An 18,011-nucleotide genomic window follows, 5' to 3' on the forward strand; every position below is an offset into this window, starting at 1 on the left:
CAACGAGGGCGCGACCCCAAGTGCGTCAAACCTAACAGCTCATGTGTATACTCGTGTGAACAACAGGATTAAAAATAAAATAAGCAATGGCTCTTTTTTTTAATACAAATGTACTTTTTATTATATATATATATAAAAAAGGTCATGAACCCTTATGCTTCTTTGAACTTGAACTTTTTTTGTGTGTGGTAATTTCTATTTTTTTTTTATACAAAAAAACGTGAAATTCAAGACCGCTATGTAAACATGTCGTGTCACGATCATCCGCCATCTTGGGGGGGAGGGGGGGGGAAAGAAAAAAACACTGTCGTATGTTTTAGAGTTTATGTGCTGATATAGTTAAGAGTTTACAAGTAATGCACGGCACTAAATCTGTCACAGTGGCTGCCTTCCATTCCCTTACCCGCCCCCCCACCCATCAAAACAAAACAAAATGGTGGCTACTTTAAATAGGCTTTTGGCCTTGGAATACTGGGGTGTCCAAACCATGGCCCTTAAGCCCTAATACTGGGGTGTCCAAACCCTACCCTGTAGGCCCCAATACTGGGGTGTCCAAACCCTGGCCCATAGGCCCCAATACTGGGGTGTACAAACCCTGGCCCGTAGGCCCCAATACTGGGGTGTACAAACCCTGGCCCGTAGGCCCCAATACTGGGGTGTACAAACCCTGGTCTGTAGGCCCTAATACTGGGGTGTACAAACCCTGGTCTGTAGGCCCTAATACTGGGGTGTCCAAACCCTGCCCTGTAGGCCCCAATACTGGGGTGTCCAAACCCTGCCCTGTAGGCCCCAATACTGGGGTGTACAAACCTTGGCCTGTAGGCCCAAATACTAGGGTGTCCAAACCCTGGCCTGTAGGCCCTAATACTGGGGTGTCTAAACCCTGGCCCTTAAGCCCTAATACTGGGGTATCCACGCCTTTGGCCCTTAGGCCCCAACTGTCCCGAAAGCCCTGTCTGTATGACTAACATAGTCCCTGGTGAAACGGTTCGGATTTAACACCTCGTATTTATTTTGGTTTGAATTTCTGGGGCCTAGTAGTTTGGAAAACCCTGTGTGGGGGGGGGGGGATGGAAGGAAAAATTAGGCAGCGTTCATATTTTTCTGGGTTGGTTGTTTAATTTTATAACTGGCCCACCTCCGGTGGCGTCGCTCGCCGGTGACTCAGGGGGCGTGCTAAAGTGTGACAGGAACAAAGTGTGACAGGAAGTGACTGTGACGCTCACAGAAAGCACGCACTATAAGCAACTGCTAGATTGTTTACAGTTGACTGTTTGGGGGGGGGGGGGGGGGGATTGGATTCACAGGATGCAAATACAAAGACATAAAAAAAGTCAATACCCCTGGGGTGTCACGGGGGCCCATCCCTCTCACTTATAATTATCTTGCTGCTTAAAAAAAGAATTGCCCCCAATTTTTCTCTCACATCCTACCGTTTAAGGGCTCGTCAAGCACATGAGTTTAGGCGGCGAGCGTTAAGCAGGCTATTTAACTGTGGGAGGATTCACAGCCAACACAGTCCTCGCCCAGCATCCCCACGCATGCAAGTTTCCCGCAAGGAACTCAACAGCCAACAATCGGGGAGGGGGTGGGAGCCTCGGCTGATTTCCTTTGTTCCCCCCCCCCACACAACCACCATCACCTTCCCGACTCTAGGGGGCACTGGAGGTCAAAGTGCAGCACCCCGTTCAAGATCAGGTAACCGGAGGCAGACCAGGGTCCAAACCTGGGTCTTTCCCCGGTGTGTGTGTGCACGGGCGTGCGCGCCGTAACCGGGCGGCGCACTTGACCGGCTTTGGTTAAGAATGAAAGATAGCAAGCGCACTTCGAAATAAAACCACCGACGTACACAAGGCTGTTCGAATGAAGGCGAGAATGAGGTCTGATGTGAAAGCACCAAGTATAAGTGGCATCGGAGAGAGAGCACACTCCCCACTCTCGTGAAGAAAATACTTTTTGAAAACAAAAAACACAAAAGACAAGGCACGTGTCTGAGCCTCAGTTGAGGCCTGAGGAGCTAGGCCCCAAAGCCTGAGAAGAGCAACGGGAGGGAAATTAATTATCGACTGCGCAGTAAACTATATTTAAAAAAAGGCGTGGCAAGGCGCTCAGGCACCGCCCACTGGTTCTGAGCCCGGCAAGGGGTCGTGGTTAAGGCGCCGCACCACTGGTTGCCAGGGCAACCCGCCCGTTCTGGACATTCAGGGGCCTAGCCCCCACCTGTGACTTCTGCTCGCCTTGGGGTGAGAGGCTCGGCCAACTCTGGTTTGACGTGTTCATCACATGACTCCAACCGCACCCCCACCACCACCTCCCCCTCCGCCATTGGCCGCCCACCCCCGCCGTGACCCGCCTTCCCGCGGCCAATTGGAAAGCGAACACAGAGCCCTCGTGACCTGACGGTCGACCGAACAGCCCCTTTCTTCTCCCCCCCCGCCCCCCCCTCCCATCTCCGAAACTATTCTGACTGACTGAAGTGTTAAACGCCAACTGGGGAAAAAAACACAACTGCAAATTTTTTTTTAAACGTCTCCTATGCTTTTCCTCCTGGAGATTAATTTTCAATTTCTTGGAAACGCCAGTCCGATCCTGCAGTGTTGGCAAGTCAGCCCGATGTGACGACGCCAAGTGTGGACAGAATCCCCTTGTTAACTTGGCAACAGGGAATGGCCAATCCGAACATCAGCTCCTGAGGAACAGGGAACGGCCAGCCCGGAACATCAGCTCCTGAGGAACAGGGAACGGCCAGTCCGGAACATCAGCTCCTGAGGAACAGGGAATGGCCAGCCCGGAACATCAGCTCCTGAGGAACAGGGAATGGCATTTGCTTTTTGCATCAGCCCCTTATAGCAGGAAGCCGCAAACTCCAGCGTCACTTCCTGAGGCCCGGGGAGGGTGGGCGAGTTCAGATATCATTCCCTCGAGTCAGGAGAACGGCAGCTCCCACAACACTTCCTCTAAGCAACCGCGAAGGGCAAAGGTTACCACAGCAGCAGCAACAACTGGCCTGCTGAACCCAATGTGTGGTTGGCAGTCCCGGGTTGTCTCTCTCTCTTGCGTGACCCATCATGCAGATGTGGGGGGGGGGACGGCCAGCTGGACCAGCAGAGTGGTCAATGCGGCTGGAACAAACCCCCCAATTGCGGCCGGGATAACTGGCAACTGCCCAGTGTGTTAGAAGCAGTGAGACCTGAGGGGGTGGGGGAAGACGGGAAGGCTGAGGGGGGCGACCTGATAGAGAGAGGTCTTTAAGATTATGAAAGGGGGGTTCGATAGGGTAGACGTTTCCACTTGTGGAGGGGGAAGACCAGAACTAGGGGCCCTCAATATAAGATGGTTGTCATGAAGCTTACCCATTCATGTAGAAATGACTCATGAGATAACACTGGGCAGCCAGCTGGTGGCGCCGTCCAAGGAGTATAAATACTCGGGCGTGGGCCCAGCTTGCTCAGGACGTTTTTGTAACCAGGAACTAGTGATGTAACTAGAGCTCATGGTTGTGAAAGTTGATTAAAGCCTTGTTCTATACTCCGACCAAGTGCTTAGTAGTTCTCTTACGTCAACGGTCGCTAATAAATCCAATCGGGAATTCAGGAGAAACTTCTTTACCCAGAGAGTGGTGAGAATGTGGAACTTGCTACCACAGGGAGTGGTTGAAGTGAATAGTATAGATACATTTAAGGGGAAGCTGGATAAACACATGAGGGAGAAAGGAATAGAAGGATATGTTGACGGGGTGAGATGAAGAGGGGTGGCACGGAGCAGATGGGCCCAATGGCCTGTTTCTGTGCTGTAAATACTTTGTAATACCAGAGTGATTGGAGAGGGAGGGAGGGGGAAGAGGGAGTGTACCAGCCTGAACTGGGGATAAGGTGATCAAGAGTGCCAGTGTGAACTGGGGGAGTGGCAGGGGGAGTGCAGGAGCACCCCCCCCCCCGCCGCTTGACAACATTTTTGAGAAACCGACTGCACCAATACTCAACCATGACGGTCCCTCCCCACGGCCCAATCTTCCGCCGTGCTAGTGGCGCAAGTACTAGCAAGTACCTGCAACCTACGTTGTGGCAAGGCCGAGTCCCACTGCACTTTCAGTGCAACTACTCGTTGCCGGCCTGGTTTTCGCCTTTTTTTTTGTGGTTTTGTATGGGGGCGGGGTGTGGGGGGAGCGGCAATGAGTCAACTTCTGTTGGCTTCCTCTACCATGATGGCACCTGGGCTGCTCTCCATAGCAACCGCGGCCGTGACAACGGAAAGCCTCACCTGGGCTGCTCTCCATGGCAACCTCGGCCGTGACAACGGAAAGCCTCACCTGGACTGCCCTCCATGGCAACCGCGGCCATGACAACGGAAAGCCTCCCCAATCAACGGGAACCTCTGGAAGAGCCGATCAACTCTTGTCATGCAGAGCGCGTGATTGAAAGAGAGAGAGAGAGAGAGAGAGAAAGAGAAAGAGAGATTGGGAAGGCAAGGCCCTTCTCTGGATTGAAGCCTAGATCTTTGGGGGAAGGGGGAAGGCAGAATATTCTAGTACACAGGAGAACAAGTTCTTCTCCCGATCATGGAGAGACCAGGCTTTATCTGGCCTGGATTTGCCCCCCTGAGAATTAAGGGGGAACGTTTGGTTTCCCAGCGGACTTCAAGACACGTCAATTCAACAAGAAGCGTTGAAAAACATTTACCCGTCTTCCGAACAGTACGGGCATGTCGAACGCTTAACTCTTTTAACATTTTTTTTTTTTGCTTCTTCCCGACGGTTCTCAACCAACCCTTGCCCTCGAGCGCCTTCCTGACCTTTGACACGGCCCCATCCTCGGCTTGACCTCTGGAGACTCGGCCTCCGCAAAGTGCTCCACCTCCGGTGCCCAGGCCGAGCATGCACCACCAGCGGCCGATTGGCGGTTCTGGTGTCCACTTCTGTTGGGGAAACGTACCCCGGGCTCCAGATGGCGTCGTTCCGTCGGGAATCCCCCTCCCCTTTTTTTGGGAACAGCAACAGAGTCCCCTTTGCTTTGGTTAGAACGATAAAACAGTCTTTGAAATCTTTGGTGCGATTTTTGGGGTCTTCCTCCTCGCCCCCACCCCCCCGCTCTCTCCCCCTCTGGTGATTGGCAGCGCTTCGCCAGAATGCCATGCCGGGTCGCCAAGGCCAAACCCCGAGAGGCCACCCCAGAAAACTGAGCAACCAGACACGACACAACACCCGCCACCCCCCCCACTCCAATCCCAAACGGAGGTGAGGCGCAGAGCGTCCCCAAATCTCGGCCAATCGTACGGCTTCGAAGAGGAGAACGGGACGATGCAGTGCCCTGATTGGTTGAGCCAACTGGCGTCAAAGAACACGTCTTGATTAGGGAGATGGCGGGCGTTGGAATTTACTCGGATGTGATGGGAGAAACAGTAGCACCACCCCGCCCCCCGACCTTACCCTCCTATCCTCTCCCTCCAGCGCCACAAAGTGAGGGCATCGACTGAACCGTTCCTCCCTTACCCCATGCGCCCCTTCCCTGCCTGCGACCCCAAAAGTAGGCGGGGGGTACGAGCCTTGCACGCTGGCTGGCGTTCTCGACGGACGTCCGCGGCAGGTTCTCTCCCTCCCCCCGTCTCTTGCGTCTTGGCGCACGGTCAACAAGACTGATTTTAGGGAAGGAATTAAGAAAAATGTACATTCTTGCGGTGGCGGGTTAACGAACGAACGGATCATGGCGGGTGAGGAGGCGGTCTTGGTTACAACATCCGTCATTTGCGGGATCAGCCAAGTCATCCTGGGGCAATGGTCCTTTCTTTCACCCCAGCAACCCCCCCCCCGGCTCCGCCCTCCTTCCTCGCCAGCTCGTTCCACCTTCTAATTCGAGGCCTCTTTCCCTCTCGCAACTTGGCGCTCCTCGCCCACCACAGGGCTGGGGGTGCTGGCCGGGTCGGCCTTCTTCTTCCGCAGGGTGTCGATCCAGCTGGAGCTGGAGCGGCTGGCAAAGCTGGAGAGGGCCAGCGAGCTGAGCCGCATGTTCTTGCCCGAGGTGATGAGCTCGCCGAAGCCCTCCTGGTGCGAGAAGGCGTAGCCAGAGCGCCGCGAGCTGGCCCGGCCCACCCGCCTCATACAGCGATGCTGTGGCTTCTGCTTCTTCCTGACCAGCTGCGTGTAGCGGACCTGGCGGGAAGAAAACGGACACGTCTTAGAGGGGGAGGGGTGCCTGAGGGACCGAGATGAAGGCCCAACTCCCACAGTGCAGGATAAAAGATAGGAGTAGGCCATTCGGCCCCTCGAGCCTGTTCCACCATTCAATGAGATCATGGCTGATCATCCAAACTCAGTACCCTGTCCCTGCCTTCTCCCCATACCCCTTGATCCCTTTAGCCTTAAGAAATATATCTAACTCCTTCTTGGATATATTTAATGAATTGGCCTCAACTGCCTTCTGTGGTAGAGAATTCCACAGGTTCATCACTCTCTGGGTGAAGAAATTCCTCCTCATCTCAGTCCTAAACGGCTTACCCCTTATCCTTAGACTGTGACCCCTGGTTCTGGACTCCCCCGCCATCGGGAACATCCTTCCTGCATCTGGTCTGTCTAGTCCTGTTAGAATTTTATAAGCTTCAATGAGATCCCCTCTCATTCTTCTAAACTCCAGCGAGTATAAGCCCAATCGACCCAATCTCTCCTCATACATCATTCCTGCCATCCCAGGTATCAGTCTGGTGAATCTTTGCTGCACTCCCTCGATGGCAAGAACATCCTTCCTCAGATAAGGCGACCAAAACTGCACACAATACTCGAGGTGTGGTCTCACCAAGGCCCTGTACAACTGCAGCAAGACATCCTTGTTCCTGTACTCGAACCCTCTCGCTACGAAGGCCAACATACCATTTGCCTTCTTAACCGCCTGCTGCACCTGCATGCTTACCTTCAGCGACTGGTGCACAAGGACACCCAGGTTTCGTTGCACTTCCCCTTTTCCCAATCTATTGCCGTTCAGATGATAATCTGCCTTCCTGTTTTTGCCACCAAAGTGGATAACCTCACATTTATCCACATTATACTGCATCTGCCATGCATCTACCCAATCACCCAACCTGTCCAAATCATCCTGGAGTTTCTCGGCATCCTCCTCACAGCACACACGCCCACCCAGCTTTGTGTCGTCTGCAAACTTGGAGATATTACATCTAGTTCCCTCGTCTAGATCATTAATATATATTGTGAATAGCTGGGGTCATAGCACCAATCCCTGCGGTACCCCACTAGTCACTGCCTGCCACTCGGAAAAAGACCCGTTTATTCCAACTCTTTGCTTCCTGTCTGCCAACCAGTTCTCCATCCAAGTCAGTACCTTGCCCCCAATCCCATGTGCCTTAACTTTACACGCTAATCTCTTATGCGGGACCTTATCGAAAGCCTTCTGAAAGTCCAAATACACCACATCCACTGGATGCCCAGAGAACATAAGAAACGGGAGCAGGAGTCGGCCATTCGGCCCCTCGAGCCTGCTCCGCCATTCAATAAGATCACGGCTGATCCAATCTTGTCCTCAACACCACTTTCCCTCTCTCTCCCCATAATCCTCGACTCCCCTGTAGTTCAAATGTCTGTCAATCTCCACCTTGAATATATTCAGTGACTCCGCCTCCACAGCTCTCTGAGGTAGAGAATTCCAAAGATTCATGACTCTCTGAGAGAAGAAATTCCTCCTCATCTCCGTCTTCAATGGGCGACTCTTTATTCTGAAACTATGCCCCCTAGTTCTAGATTCCCCCACGAGGGGAAACGTCCTCTCTGCATCTACCCTGTCAATCCCCCTCAGAATCTTATATGTTTCAATAAGATCACCTCTCATTCTTCTAAACTCCAATGAGTATAGGCCCAACCTGCTCAACCTTTCGTCATAAGACAACCCCTTCATCCCAGGAATCAACCTCGTGAACCTTCTCTGAACTGCCTCCAATGCAAGTATATCCTTCCTTAAATATGGAGACCAAAACTGTACGCAGTACTCCAGGTGTGGTCTCACCAGCGCCCTGTAGAGTTGCATCAAAACATCCCTACTTTTATACTTCATTCCCTTTGCAATAAAGGCCAACATTCCATTAACCTTCCTAATTACTTGCTGTACCTGTACTTTTTTGTGTTTCACAAGGAAGGTCCAACTCCCCCACTGTAGGACACCCAGGGAAGATCCAACTCTCCCAGTGTAGGACACCCAGGGAAGATCCAACTCTCCCAGTGTAGGACACCCAGGGAAGATCTAACTCTCCCAGTGTAGGACACCCAGGGAGGATCCAACTCTCCCAGTGTAGGACACCCAGGGAAGATCGAACCCTCCCAGTGTAGGACACCCAGGGAAGATCCAACTCTCCCAGTGTAGGACACCCAGGGAAGATCTAACTCTCCCAGTGTAGGACACCCAGGGAAGATCTAACTCTCCCAGTGTAGGACACCCAGGGAAGATCGAACCCTCCCAGTGTAGGACACCCAGGGAAGATCCAACTCTCCCAGTGTAGGACACCCAGGGAAGGTCCAATCCCACAGTGTAGGACACCCAGGGAAGATCCAACTCTCCCAGTGTAGGACACCCAGGGAAGATCCAACTCTCCCAGTGTAGGACACCCAGGGAAGATCCAACTCTCCCAGTGTAGGACACCCAGGGAAGATCGAACCCTCCCAGTGTAGGACACCCAGGGAAGATCCAACTCTCCCACTGTAGGACACCCAGGGAAGATCCAATCCTCCCAGTGTAGGACACCCAGGGAAGATCCAACTCTCCCAGTGTAGGACACCCAGGGAAGATCCAAATCTCCCACTTTAGGACACCTAGGGAAGATCCAACTCTCCCAGTGTAGGACACCCAGGGAAGATCTAACTCTCCCAGTGTAGGACACCCAGGGAAGATCTAACTCTCCCAGTGTAGGACACCCAGGGAAGATCCAACTCTCCCAGTGTAGGACACCCAGGGAAGATCCAACTCTCCCAGTGTAGGACACCCAGGGAAGGTCCAATCCCACAGTGCAGGAGACCCAGTGAATGGACTGGGCTAAAGTGCAGGACCAAGGGTAAATACAGTAGGGCAAAAGATGAAGTAGGCCCCATTTGAGGCCCTGGATGAGATCAGCTATGTCCACACAGGCCGGGGATGAAGCCTGGTACTTTCCTGCACTGAACACCCGCCGCGCCAAAGCAGGGTCTTTACCCTGCGCGTGCCGTGGAATGTTATCTGTCGGCAGAGAGCGAAATGGGATCTTACCGTGTCGGCTAGCCTGGGCTTGAGGTCCAATTTGAGGAAGCGGAAGGCGACGACCGGCATGATGCAGATGACCGTGGTTAATATGATGGTGAACCACACGGTCGGCTGCACCAGGGTGTTGTTGGCATTGGCTGGAGGGGAGAGACAGAGCAAGGCAGCCGTGAGCGCATTCGAAGGACTGGCCATCGTAGAGTTAACTTTCATTTACACCCCCCCTCAGCGCGTCCCTTCCTACCCAAGCAACTCTTCACGGTTGTTATGCCGGCAAACGCAACAGAATACGGCGCACAGCAAGATCCCACTAACAGCATGGAGATGAATGGTTACATTTTTTTTTGTTGACTGGGGGATAAATATTAGGCCCAGGGCACCGGGGAGAACTCCCCCCCCTCTGCTCGTCTTCCAATAGTCGCTGTGGGTTCTTTCACGTCCACCTGAGAGGGCAGACGGGGCCTCGGGTTAACGTCTCATCTCGAAAGAGGACACCGCCGACATGGCAGCGCACCCCCAGTACCGCCCCTCCGACAGTGCGGCGCTCCCTCAGTACTGCCCCTCCGACAGTGCGGCGCTCCCTCAGTACCGCCCCTCCGACAGTGCGGCGCTCCCTCAGTACTGCCCCTCCGACAGTGCGGCGCTCCCTCAGTACCGCCCCTCCGACAGTGCGGCGCTCCCTCAGTACCGCCCCTCCGACAGTGCGGCGCTCCCTCAGTACTGCACTGGGAGTGTCGGCCTGGAATTTTGTGCCCCCAGTGAGGAGATTCTGGATGCAACTGCCAAACATTAGGAGAGGCAGATGCTCACTGGAGCCTTCCTGGGGTTTTATTGGCTGCATACAGTGACCCCATTATTTCCGGCTAGAATGGAGATGATTGGTTAATCCCCCCAGCCAATGACAGCAGGAGTAAGTGTCTGGGATTGCTTTAAGGCACATAATTTGTATTATGCACCTATCCTCCACTCACTCCATTGCGCTGGAGAAAATTCACCCTGCTTTTATTGGTAGACTTTGCTGTAGTTTCCATCATGAGTTCTCTTTGCTGCAGCTTCTCGCGAGTCTTTTTAAATAGATTCTGTAGACTGTTTGTTGCAGTCATAGAGGCTCTGTCTAAATAGACTCTTGTTTGCCGGAAGTTCCGCCCCGGCTCCAACAGTGGTGTCAATACTCATAGAACTTTACGGCACAGGAGGAGGCCGTTCGGCCCATCGTGTCCGTGCCGGCCGAAAAAGAGCCACCCAGCCTAATCCCACTTTCCAGCTCTTGGTCCGTAGCCCTGGAGGTTCCGGCACTTCAAGTACATATCCAAGTACTTTGTAAATGCGGTGAGGGGTTTCTGCCTCTACCACCCTTTCAGGCAGTGAGTTCCAGACCCCCACCACCCTCTGGGTGAAAGAAACTTCTCCTCAACTCCCCTCTAATCCTTCTACTAATTACTTTAAACCTCTGCCCCCTGGTTATTGACCTCTCTGCCAAGGGAAATCGGTCCTTCCTATCCACTCTATCCAGGCCCCTCATAATTTTATACACCTCAATTAAATCTCCCCTCAGCCTCCTCTGTTCCAAAGAAAACCTCAGCCTGCCCAATCTTTCATAAGAACCAGGAGCAGGAGGAGGCCAATCGGCCCCTCGAGCCTGCTCCGCCATTCAATAAGATCATGGCTGATCCAATCTTGTCCTCAACACCACTTTCCCGCTCTCTCCCCATAACCCTTCACTCCCCTGTAGTTCAAATGGCTGTCAATCTCCGCCTTGAATATATTCAATGACCCAGCCTCCACAGCTCTCTGGGGAAGAGAATTCCAAAGATTCACGACCCTCAGAGAAGAAATTCCTCCTCATCTCCACCTTAAATGGGCGACCCCTTATTTTGAAATTATCCCTCCCGAGTTCTAGATTCCCCCACGAGGGGAAACATCCTCTCAGCATCTTACATGTTTCAATAAGATCACCTCTCATTCTTCTAAACTCCAATGAGTATAGGCCCAACCTCAGCCTTTCGTCATACGTCAACCCCTTCATCCTCATAGCTAAAATTCCCCAGTCCTGGGGGGCAACATCCTGGTAAATCTCCTCTGTACCCTCTCTAGTGCAATCACATCTTTCCTGTAATGTGGTGGCCGGAACTGCACGCAGTACTCTAACTGTGGGCCAACAAGTGTTTTGTACAGTTCGAGCATAACCTCCCTGGCTCTTGTATTCTAGAAGGTGGTGAGGGGGGTCTGGAACTCACTGCCTGAAAGGGTGGGAGAGGCAAAAACCCTCATCACATTTAAAAAGTACTTGGATGTGCGCTTGAAGTGCCGTAACCTCCAGGGCGATGGACCAAGAGCTGGAAAGTGGGATTAGGCTGGGTGGCTCTTTGTTGGCCGGCACGGACACGATGGGCCGAATGGCCTCCCCCGTGCCGTAAATTTCTATGAGTATTGACACCACTGTCGGAGCCGGGGCGGAACTTGCGGCAAACAGAGTCTATTTAAACAGAGCCTCTATGACTGCAGCAAACAGTCTACAGAATCTATTTAAAAATATGTCGGGTTGCTTCACTTTTTGGTCTTGCCGCGTATCGCAGTAGCTGTACCCCACCAGCTCACCCGCTAGACCGGGCGGGTATCCCGATACAAAAAGCTCCTCACGGACTCACCGACAAACCGGAACTGGTTGGGGAATAATTCGAAGAGACCGACGCTTTGCATGGCAAAGAGGATGGCGAAATAAATGGCCAGGCTGCCCCAGATGAAGAAATGATTGATGGCCGTCCAATAGCCAGTGTCGAGTCCGATCTGTGGGACAAGAGCAGACAGGATGTGAGGTCACGTCACCCCAGAGGCGCAGCCACCCTCACGCAGAACGGCCAAACCCCGGACAATACTACAGGAAACAAAACTGGGATTGAGCAAGGCCATCCGTTCTTGATCGTCAATCGGTGACTCCTGGACGTACGGTGGGGAGGGGGGTGGTGGGGGGGTGATGGGTGAGGATAGGTTCGGGGTCACTATGATGCATCTCACAGCCGAACAGCTCACATACCAAGAATGGTGAGAGAGAGAGAGATGTGACTGGTATCGGGGGATACTGTATCCCAGTGAGAGTCAGCACCTTCAGGAACTGTACCCCAGTGAGAGTCAGCACCTTCAGGAACTGTACCCCAGTGAGAGTCCGCACCTTCAGGAACTGTACCCCAGTGAGAGTCAGCACCTTCAGGAACTGTACCCCAGTGAGAGTCAGCACCTTCAGGAACTGTACCCCAGTGAGAGTCGGCACCTTCAGGAACTGTACCCCAGTGAGAGTCAGCACCTTCAGGAACTGTACCCCAGTGAGAGTCGGCACCTTCAGGAACTGTACCCCAGTGAGAGTCGGCACCTTCAGGAACTGTACCCCAGTGAGAGTCAGCACCTACAGGAACTGTACCCCAGTGAGAGTCAGCACCTTCAGGAACTGTACCCCAGTGAGAGTCAGCACCTTCAGGAACTGTACCCCAGTGAGAGTCAGCACCTTCAGGAACTGTACCCCAGTGAGAGTCAGCACCTTCAGGAACTGTACCCCAGTGAGAGTCAGCACCTTCAGGAACTGTACCCCAGTGAGAGTCAGCACCTTCAGGATCTCTACCCCAGTGAGAGTCAGCACCTTCAGGAACTGTATCCCAGTGAGAGTCAGCACCTTCAGGAACTCTACCCCAGTGAGTGTCAGCACCTTCAGGAACTGTTCCCCAGTGAGAGTCAGCACCTTCAGGAACTGTACCCCAGTGAGAGTCAGCACCTTCAGGAACTGTACCCCAGTGAGAGTCAGCACCTTCAGGAACTGTACCCCAGTGAGAGTCGGCACCTTCAGGAACTGTACCCCAGTGAGAGTCGGCACCTTCAGGAACTGTACCCCAGTGAGAGTCGGCACCTTCAGGAACTGTACCCCAGTGAGAGTCAGCACCTTCAGGAACTGTACCCCAGTGAGTCAGCACCTTCAGGAACTGTACCCCAGTGAGAGTCAGCACCTTCAGGAACTGTACCCCAGTGAGAGTCGGCACCTTCAGGAACTGTACCCCAGTGAGAGTCAGCACCTTCAGGAACTGTACCCCAGTGAGAGTCAGCACCTTCAGGAACTGTACCCCAGTGAGAGTCAGCACCTTCAGGAACTGTACCCCAGTGAGAGTCGGCACCTTCAGGAACTGTACCCCAGTGAGGGTCGGCACCTTCAGGAACTGTACCCCAGTGAGAGTCAGCACCTTCAGGATCTCTACCCCAGTGAGAGTCTGTACCTTCAGGAACTGTACCCCAGTGAGAGTCGGCACCTTCAGGAACTGTACCCCAGTGAGAGTCGGCACCTTCAGGAACTGTACCCCAGTGAGAGTCAGCACCTTCAGGAACTGTACCCCAGTGAGAGTCAGCACCTTCAGGAACTGTTCCCCAGTGAGAGTCAGCACCTTCAGGAACTGTACCCCAGTGAGAGTCAGCACCTTCAGGAACTGTACCCCAGTGAGAGTCCGCACCTTCAGGAACTGTACCCCAGTGAGAGTCCGCACCTTCAGGAACTGTACCCCAGTGAGAGTCAGCACCTTCAGGAACTGTTCCCCAGTGAGAGTCAGCACCTTCAGGAACTGTACCCCAGTGAGAGTCCGCACCTTCAGGAACTGTACCCCAGTGAGAGTCAGTGCCTTTAGGAGGGGAGACGGGGGGGGGGGGGGGGGGGAAAGGTGCGACAGAGTGAGAGAAGGGATGGGCAGAGAGGGAGAGACAATTAGATTCAGTGCATGAGAGAGATAAATTAAGATGGAGCGAGCGAACGAGAGCTATAGAGATAGAGCGAAAGTCAGAGAGAGAGCGAGAAAGCAAGATAGAGACCGTGAGAATTAGAAAGAGTGAGAAAGTCCTAGGGAGAAATAGGGACAGTTAGATTGAATGAGAGAGGGCACGAGATGGAGAGAACGAGGACGAGAGAGAAAGAACAAGATCCAGCAGGGACAGATTTGGGTTCAACTGTGAAGCGCCCACAGGCGAATAGCTTGCCAACTCGCACTGCCTAGGTCTACACAGGAAGAGCGAGGGCGAGGTAATGGAGGGCTGCTGGAACCGTAGCCTAGCACAGCGCAAGGGGAGGCTTGGGGGAGAGAACGGGAGGCAAGGAAGGAGGTTAAATACATGAAAGCACTGGTGAGCCGACAATCTTTTTTAAAATTATTAAATAAACTAATAATTTGCTCTCGGAAAATACAGGCGAACAACCGGCCTAAGTTACAGGCCTGGGGCCTACCTACCTGCACACTGACCACGATCACCAGCGAGGTTGCCACGGTGACGGCGAAGGACTGGTAGTCGGCCATGTGGGTCCCGTCGTCCCGCGTGGAGTCGGCGAAGGTCCCGTAGGGGATGAAGAAGAGGATGATGGAGGTGTAGATGCCCTGAGCGATGCAGATGAAGAACTCGCGCTTGTTGAACAGCAGGTTGAGCTGGCCTGGCTCGTAGAGCTTCGGGTATTGCAGGCTGCGCTGCTCCGGCACATCCTGTGGGGGAACCGCGAGCACGGTCAGACGGTACTGCTGGCGGGGCGGGGCAACACGGTCGCGCCTGGGAGATGCACGCACGCTGCGGTCGAACAGCCCCCCTCTCCCCCCTCCACCGCGCGCGCATGCTCCGGTCAAACAGGCCCCCCTCTCCTCCGTGAGACGCACGCTGCGGTCGAACAGCTCTCCCCCCACTGTGAGACGCACGCCGCGGTTTCAACAGTTCCTTCCCCACGCGCCGTGCGATGCACACTACAGTTAAACAGCACCCTCCCCGTCGTGAGATGCACGCTGCGGTCGAACAGCTCTCTCCCCCCCCGTGAGACGCACGCTGCAGTCAAACAGAGATTAACCAGAATGGTACCAGGGATGAGGGGCTTCAGTTATTGTGGAGAGACTGGAGAAGCTGGGATTATTCTCCTTAGAGCAGAGAAGGTTAAGGGGAGATATAATGGAGGCGTTCAACATCATGAAGGGTTTTGATCGAGTAAATAAAGGGAAACTGTTTCCAGTGGCAGGAGGGTCGGTAACCAGAGGGCACAGAGTTAAGGTGATGGGCAGAGGGGGAGATTCTTTACGCAGCGAGTTATTTGTGATCTGGAACGCGCTGCCTGAAAGGGCGGTGGAAGCAGATTCAATAGTGACTTTCAAAAGGGAATTGGATAAATACTTGAAGGGGAAACATTTGCAGGGCTGTGGGGAAAGAGCGGGGGGGGGGGGGGGGGGGGGGGGAGTGGGACTAATTGGAGAGCTCTTTCAAAGAGCCGGCACAGGCACGGTGGGCCGAATGGCCTCCTCCTGTGCTGTGTGATTCTGTGACTATTCATCACAGATGTTCCGGGGCGGGACAGTGAATCTTGGAATCGTTGGGACAGTTGGATGAGGGGATTGTTGGATGGGCGAGATAGGAATGGGTCGAATGGCCACCCCCTCTCCCACTTCCAGGCTACGGCTCGAAAAACAAACTCGGCGCTCAGGCGGTGAAAATCGCGCGCAGGTCGGCGTAAAGGCAAGCAGTTGACGTACCTGATCGAACACGCCCATGGCCAGCACAGGTAATGATGTGTAGACTATATTGTACAAAGTAATGAAGTATTGGTCGTACACTGTCTGGGGGGTGGGGGGGTAGGGGGAAAGAACAAAAGGAAGAGTTGGAATTAGAATCAGGGAGGGTTTGGGGAAAAAATAAGATTCACACGCCGCTCAGAGTGCAGTTGTTTTGTGCATGGCCAGCTCGGCCGACACTCCCAGTGCCAGTACTGAGGGAGTGCCGCACTGTCAGAGGTGCCGTCTTTCGGATGAGGCGTTAAACCGAGGCCCCGTCTGCTCTCACTTGCCTGGATGAGTGCAGCTCCAACACCACTCCAGAAGCGCGACACCATCCAGGACAAAGCAGCCCGCTTGACTGGCACCCCATCCACCACCTTAAACATTCACTCCCTCCACCACCGGCGCACCGTGGCTGCAGTGTGGACCATCTACAAGATGCACTGCAGCAACTCGCCAAGGCTTCTTCGGCAGCACCTCCCAAACCCGCGACCTCTTCCACCTAGAAGGACAAGGGCAGCAGGCGCGTGGGAACACCACCACCTCCAAGTTCCCCTCCAAGTCACACACCATCCCGACTTGGAAATATATCGGGCCGTTCCTTCATCAGCGCTGGGTCAAAATCCTGGAACTCCCTCCCTAACAGCACTGTGGGAGCACCTTCACCACACGGACTGCAGCGGTTCAAGAAGGCGGCTCACCCCCACCTTCTCAAGGGCGATTAGGGGATGGGCAATAAAACATACGAAATAGGAGCAGAAGGAGGCCAATCGGCCCCTCTAACCCGCTCCACCATTCACTAAGATCGTGGCTGATCTTCGACCTCAACTCCACTTTCCCGCTCGATCCCCATATCCCTTGACTCCCTTAGAGTCCAAAAATCTCTCGATCTCAGCCTTGAATATACTCAACGACTGAGCCTCCACAGCCCTCTGGGGCAGAGAATTCCAAAGATTCACCGCCCTCCGAGTGAAGAAATTCCTCCTCATCTCCGTCCAAAATGGCCGAGCCCTTATCCTGAGACTGTGAACCCTGGTTCCAGACTCTCCAGCCAGGGGGAAACAATCTCTCAGCGTCTACCCTGTCAATCCCCCTCAGAATCTTGGATATTTCACTGAGATAAATGCCGGAGCATTCTCATTTCACAATACTAGATCTAAAATAACCTGTTCCCTAGTTGGTTCCTCAACATACTGATCTAGAAAACTATACATTCCATGAATTCGTCCTCCACACTATTACTGCAAATTTGGTTTGCCCAGTCTATCTGTCGATTAAAGTCCCCCATGATTGGATTACCCTTGTTACATGCGCCTCTCATTTCCCGATTTATACTCTGCCCTACATTACAGCTACTGTTTGGGAGCCTATAAACAACTCCCACCAATGTTTTCTGCCCCTTGCTGTTTCTTAGCTCCACCCAAACCGATTCTACTTCTTGATTTTCGGAGCTAAGATCCTTTCTCTCTACTGTCTTTATCCCATCCTTTATTATCAGGGATACCCCTCCTCCTTTTCCATTTTGCCTATCTCTTCTAAAAGTTAAGTGACATAATAAAACTCACTACGCACTTGGTTCGAGTATAAAGCAAGGCTTTAATCAACTTGTTTCAGAACATGGAGGTCTAGTTGTCCTTCACTAGTTCCTGTCTTTACAAAATGTCCCTGGCAAGCTGGGCCCACGCCTGAGTATTTATACTCCTTGGACGGCGCCACCAGCTGGCCGTCCAGTGTTATTTCATGAGTCGTTTCTTCACGATGATGAAATTTATAACATTAAGTATCCTGGAATATTTAGTTCCCAACCTCGGCCACTCTGCAACCACGTCTCCGTAATGGCCATTAGATCAACCCGGTTAATTGGGCGACCGCTTTGCGGAACACCTCCGTTCAGTCCGTAAGGGGGACCCCGAGCTTCCGGTCGCCTGTCACTTTAATTCACCGCTTCACTCCCACTCTGACCTCTCTGTCCTCGGCCTCTTGCATTGTTCCAATGAAGCTCAGCGTAAGCTCGAGGAACAGCGCCTCATCTTCCGATTAGGCACTTTACAGCCTTCTGGATTCAACATCGAGTTGAACAATTTCAGACTATAACCCCTGCCCCCATTTTTCAGGCTGTATGATTTTGCCATCCCCATTTGCAACATTTGATCTTTCCTGCCTCTTACCATAGCACAGAATGTAACTTCCAATTCCTTCCTCCCCTCCCACCCTCCCTCCTCGTCTCTGCATCTGTTAATAT

The 18,011-nt window shown here is 53.2% G+C and overlaps 1 protein-coding gene across 1 annotated transcript in view; it reads right to left on the bottom strand.

Annotated features, from left to right (window-relative positions):
- Positions 1 to 2,382: 2,382 nt before the first annotated feature.
- Positions 2,383 to 18,011, bottom strand: part of LOC147086571 (phospholipid-transporting ATPase ID-like) — a 112,442-nt gene continuing 96,813 nt past the window's right edge. The window contains exons 23-27 of the mRNA XM_085978273.1: positions 15,749 to 15,832; positions 14,477 to 14,722; positions 11,873 to 12,011; positions 9,234 to 9,364; positions 2,383 to 6,145 (exon numbers count right to left, since the gene is read on the bottom strand). Coding sequence (XP_085834399.1) covers positions 5,843 to 6,145; positions 9,234 to 9,364; positions 11,873 to 12,011; positions 14,477 to 14,722; positions 15,749 to 15,832 — 903 coding nt within the window. The 3' untranslated portion in view covers positions 2,383 to 5,842. The remainder of the gene's footprint in view (positions 6,146 to 9,233; positions 9,365 to 11,872; positions 12,012 to 14,476; positions 14,723 to 15,748; positions 15,833 to 18,011) is intronic.

The sequence above is a fragment of the Somniosus microcephalus genome, unplaced genomic scaffold (assembly GCF_052327205.1).
Source record: "Somniosus microcephalus isolate GS21.2 unplaced genomic scaffold, FLI_Smic_1.0 unresolved_chr7, whole genome shotgun sequence".
Classification (NCBI taxonomy): Eukaryota; Metazoa; Chordata; class Chondrichthyes; order Squaliformes; family Somniosidae; genus Somniosus; species Somniosus microcephalus.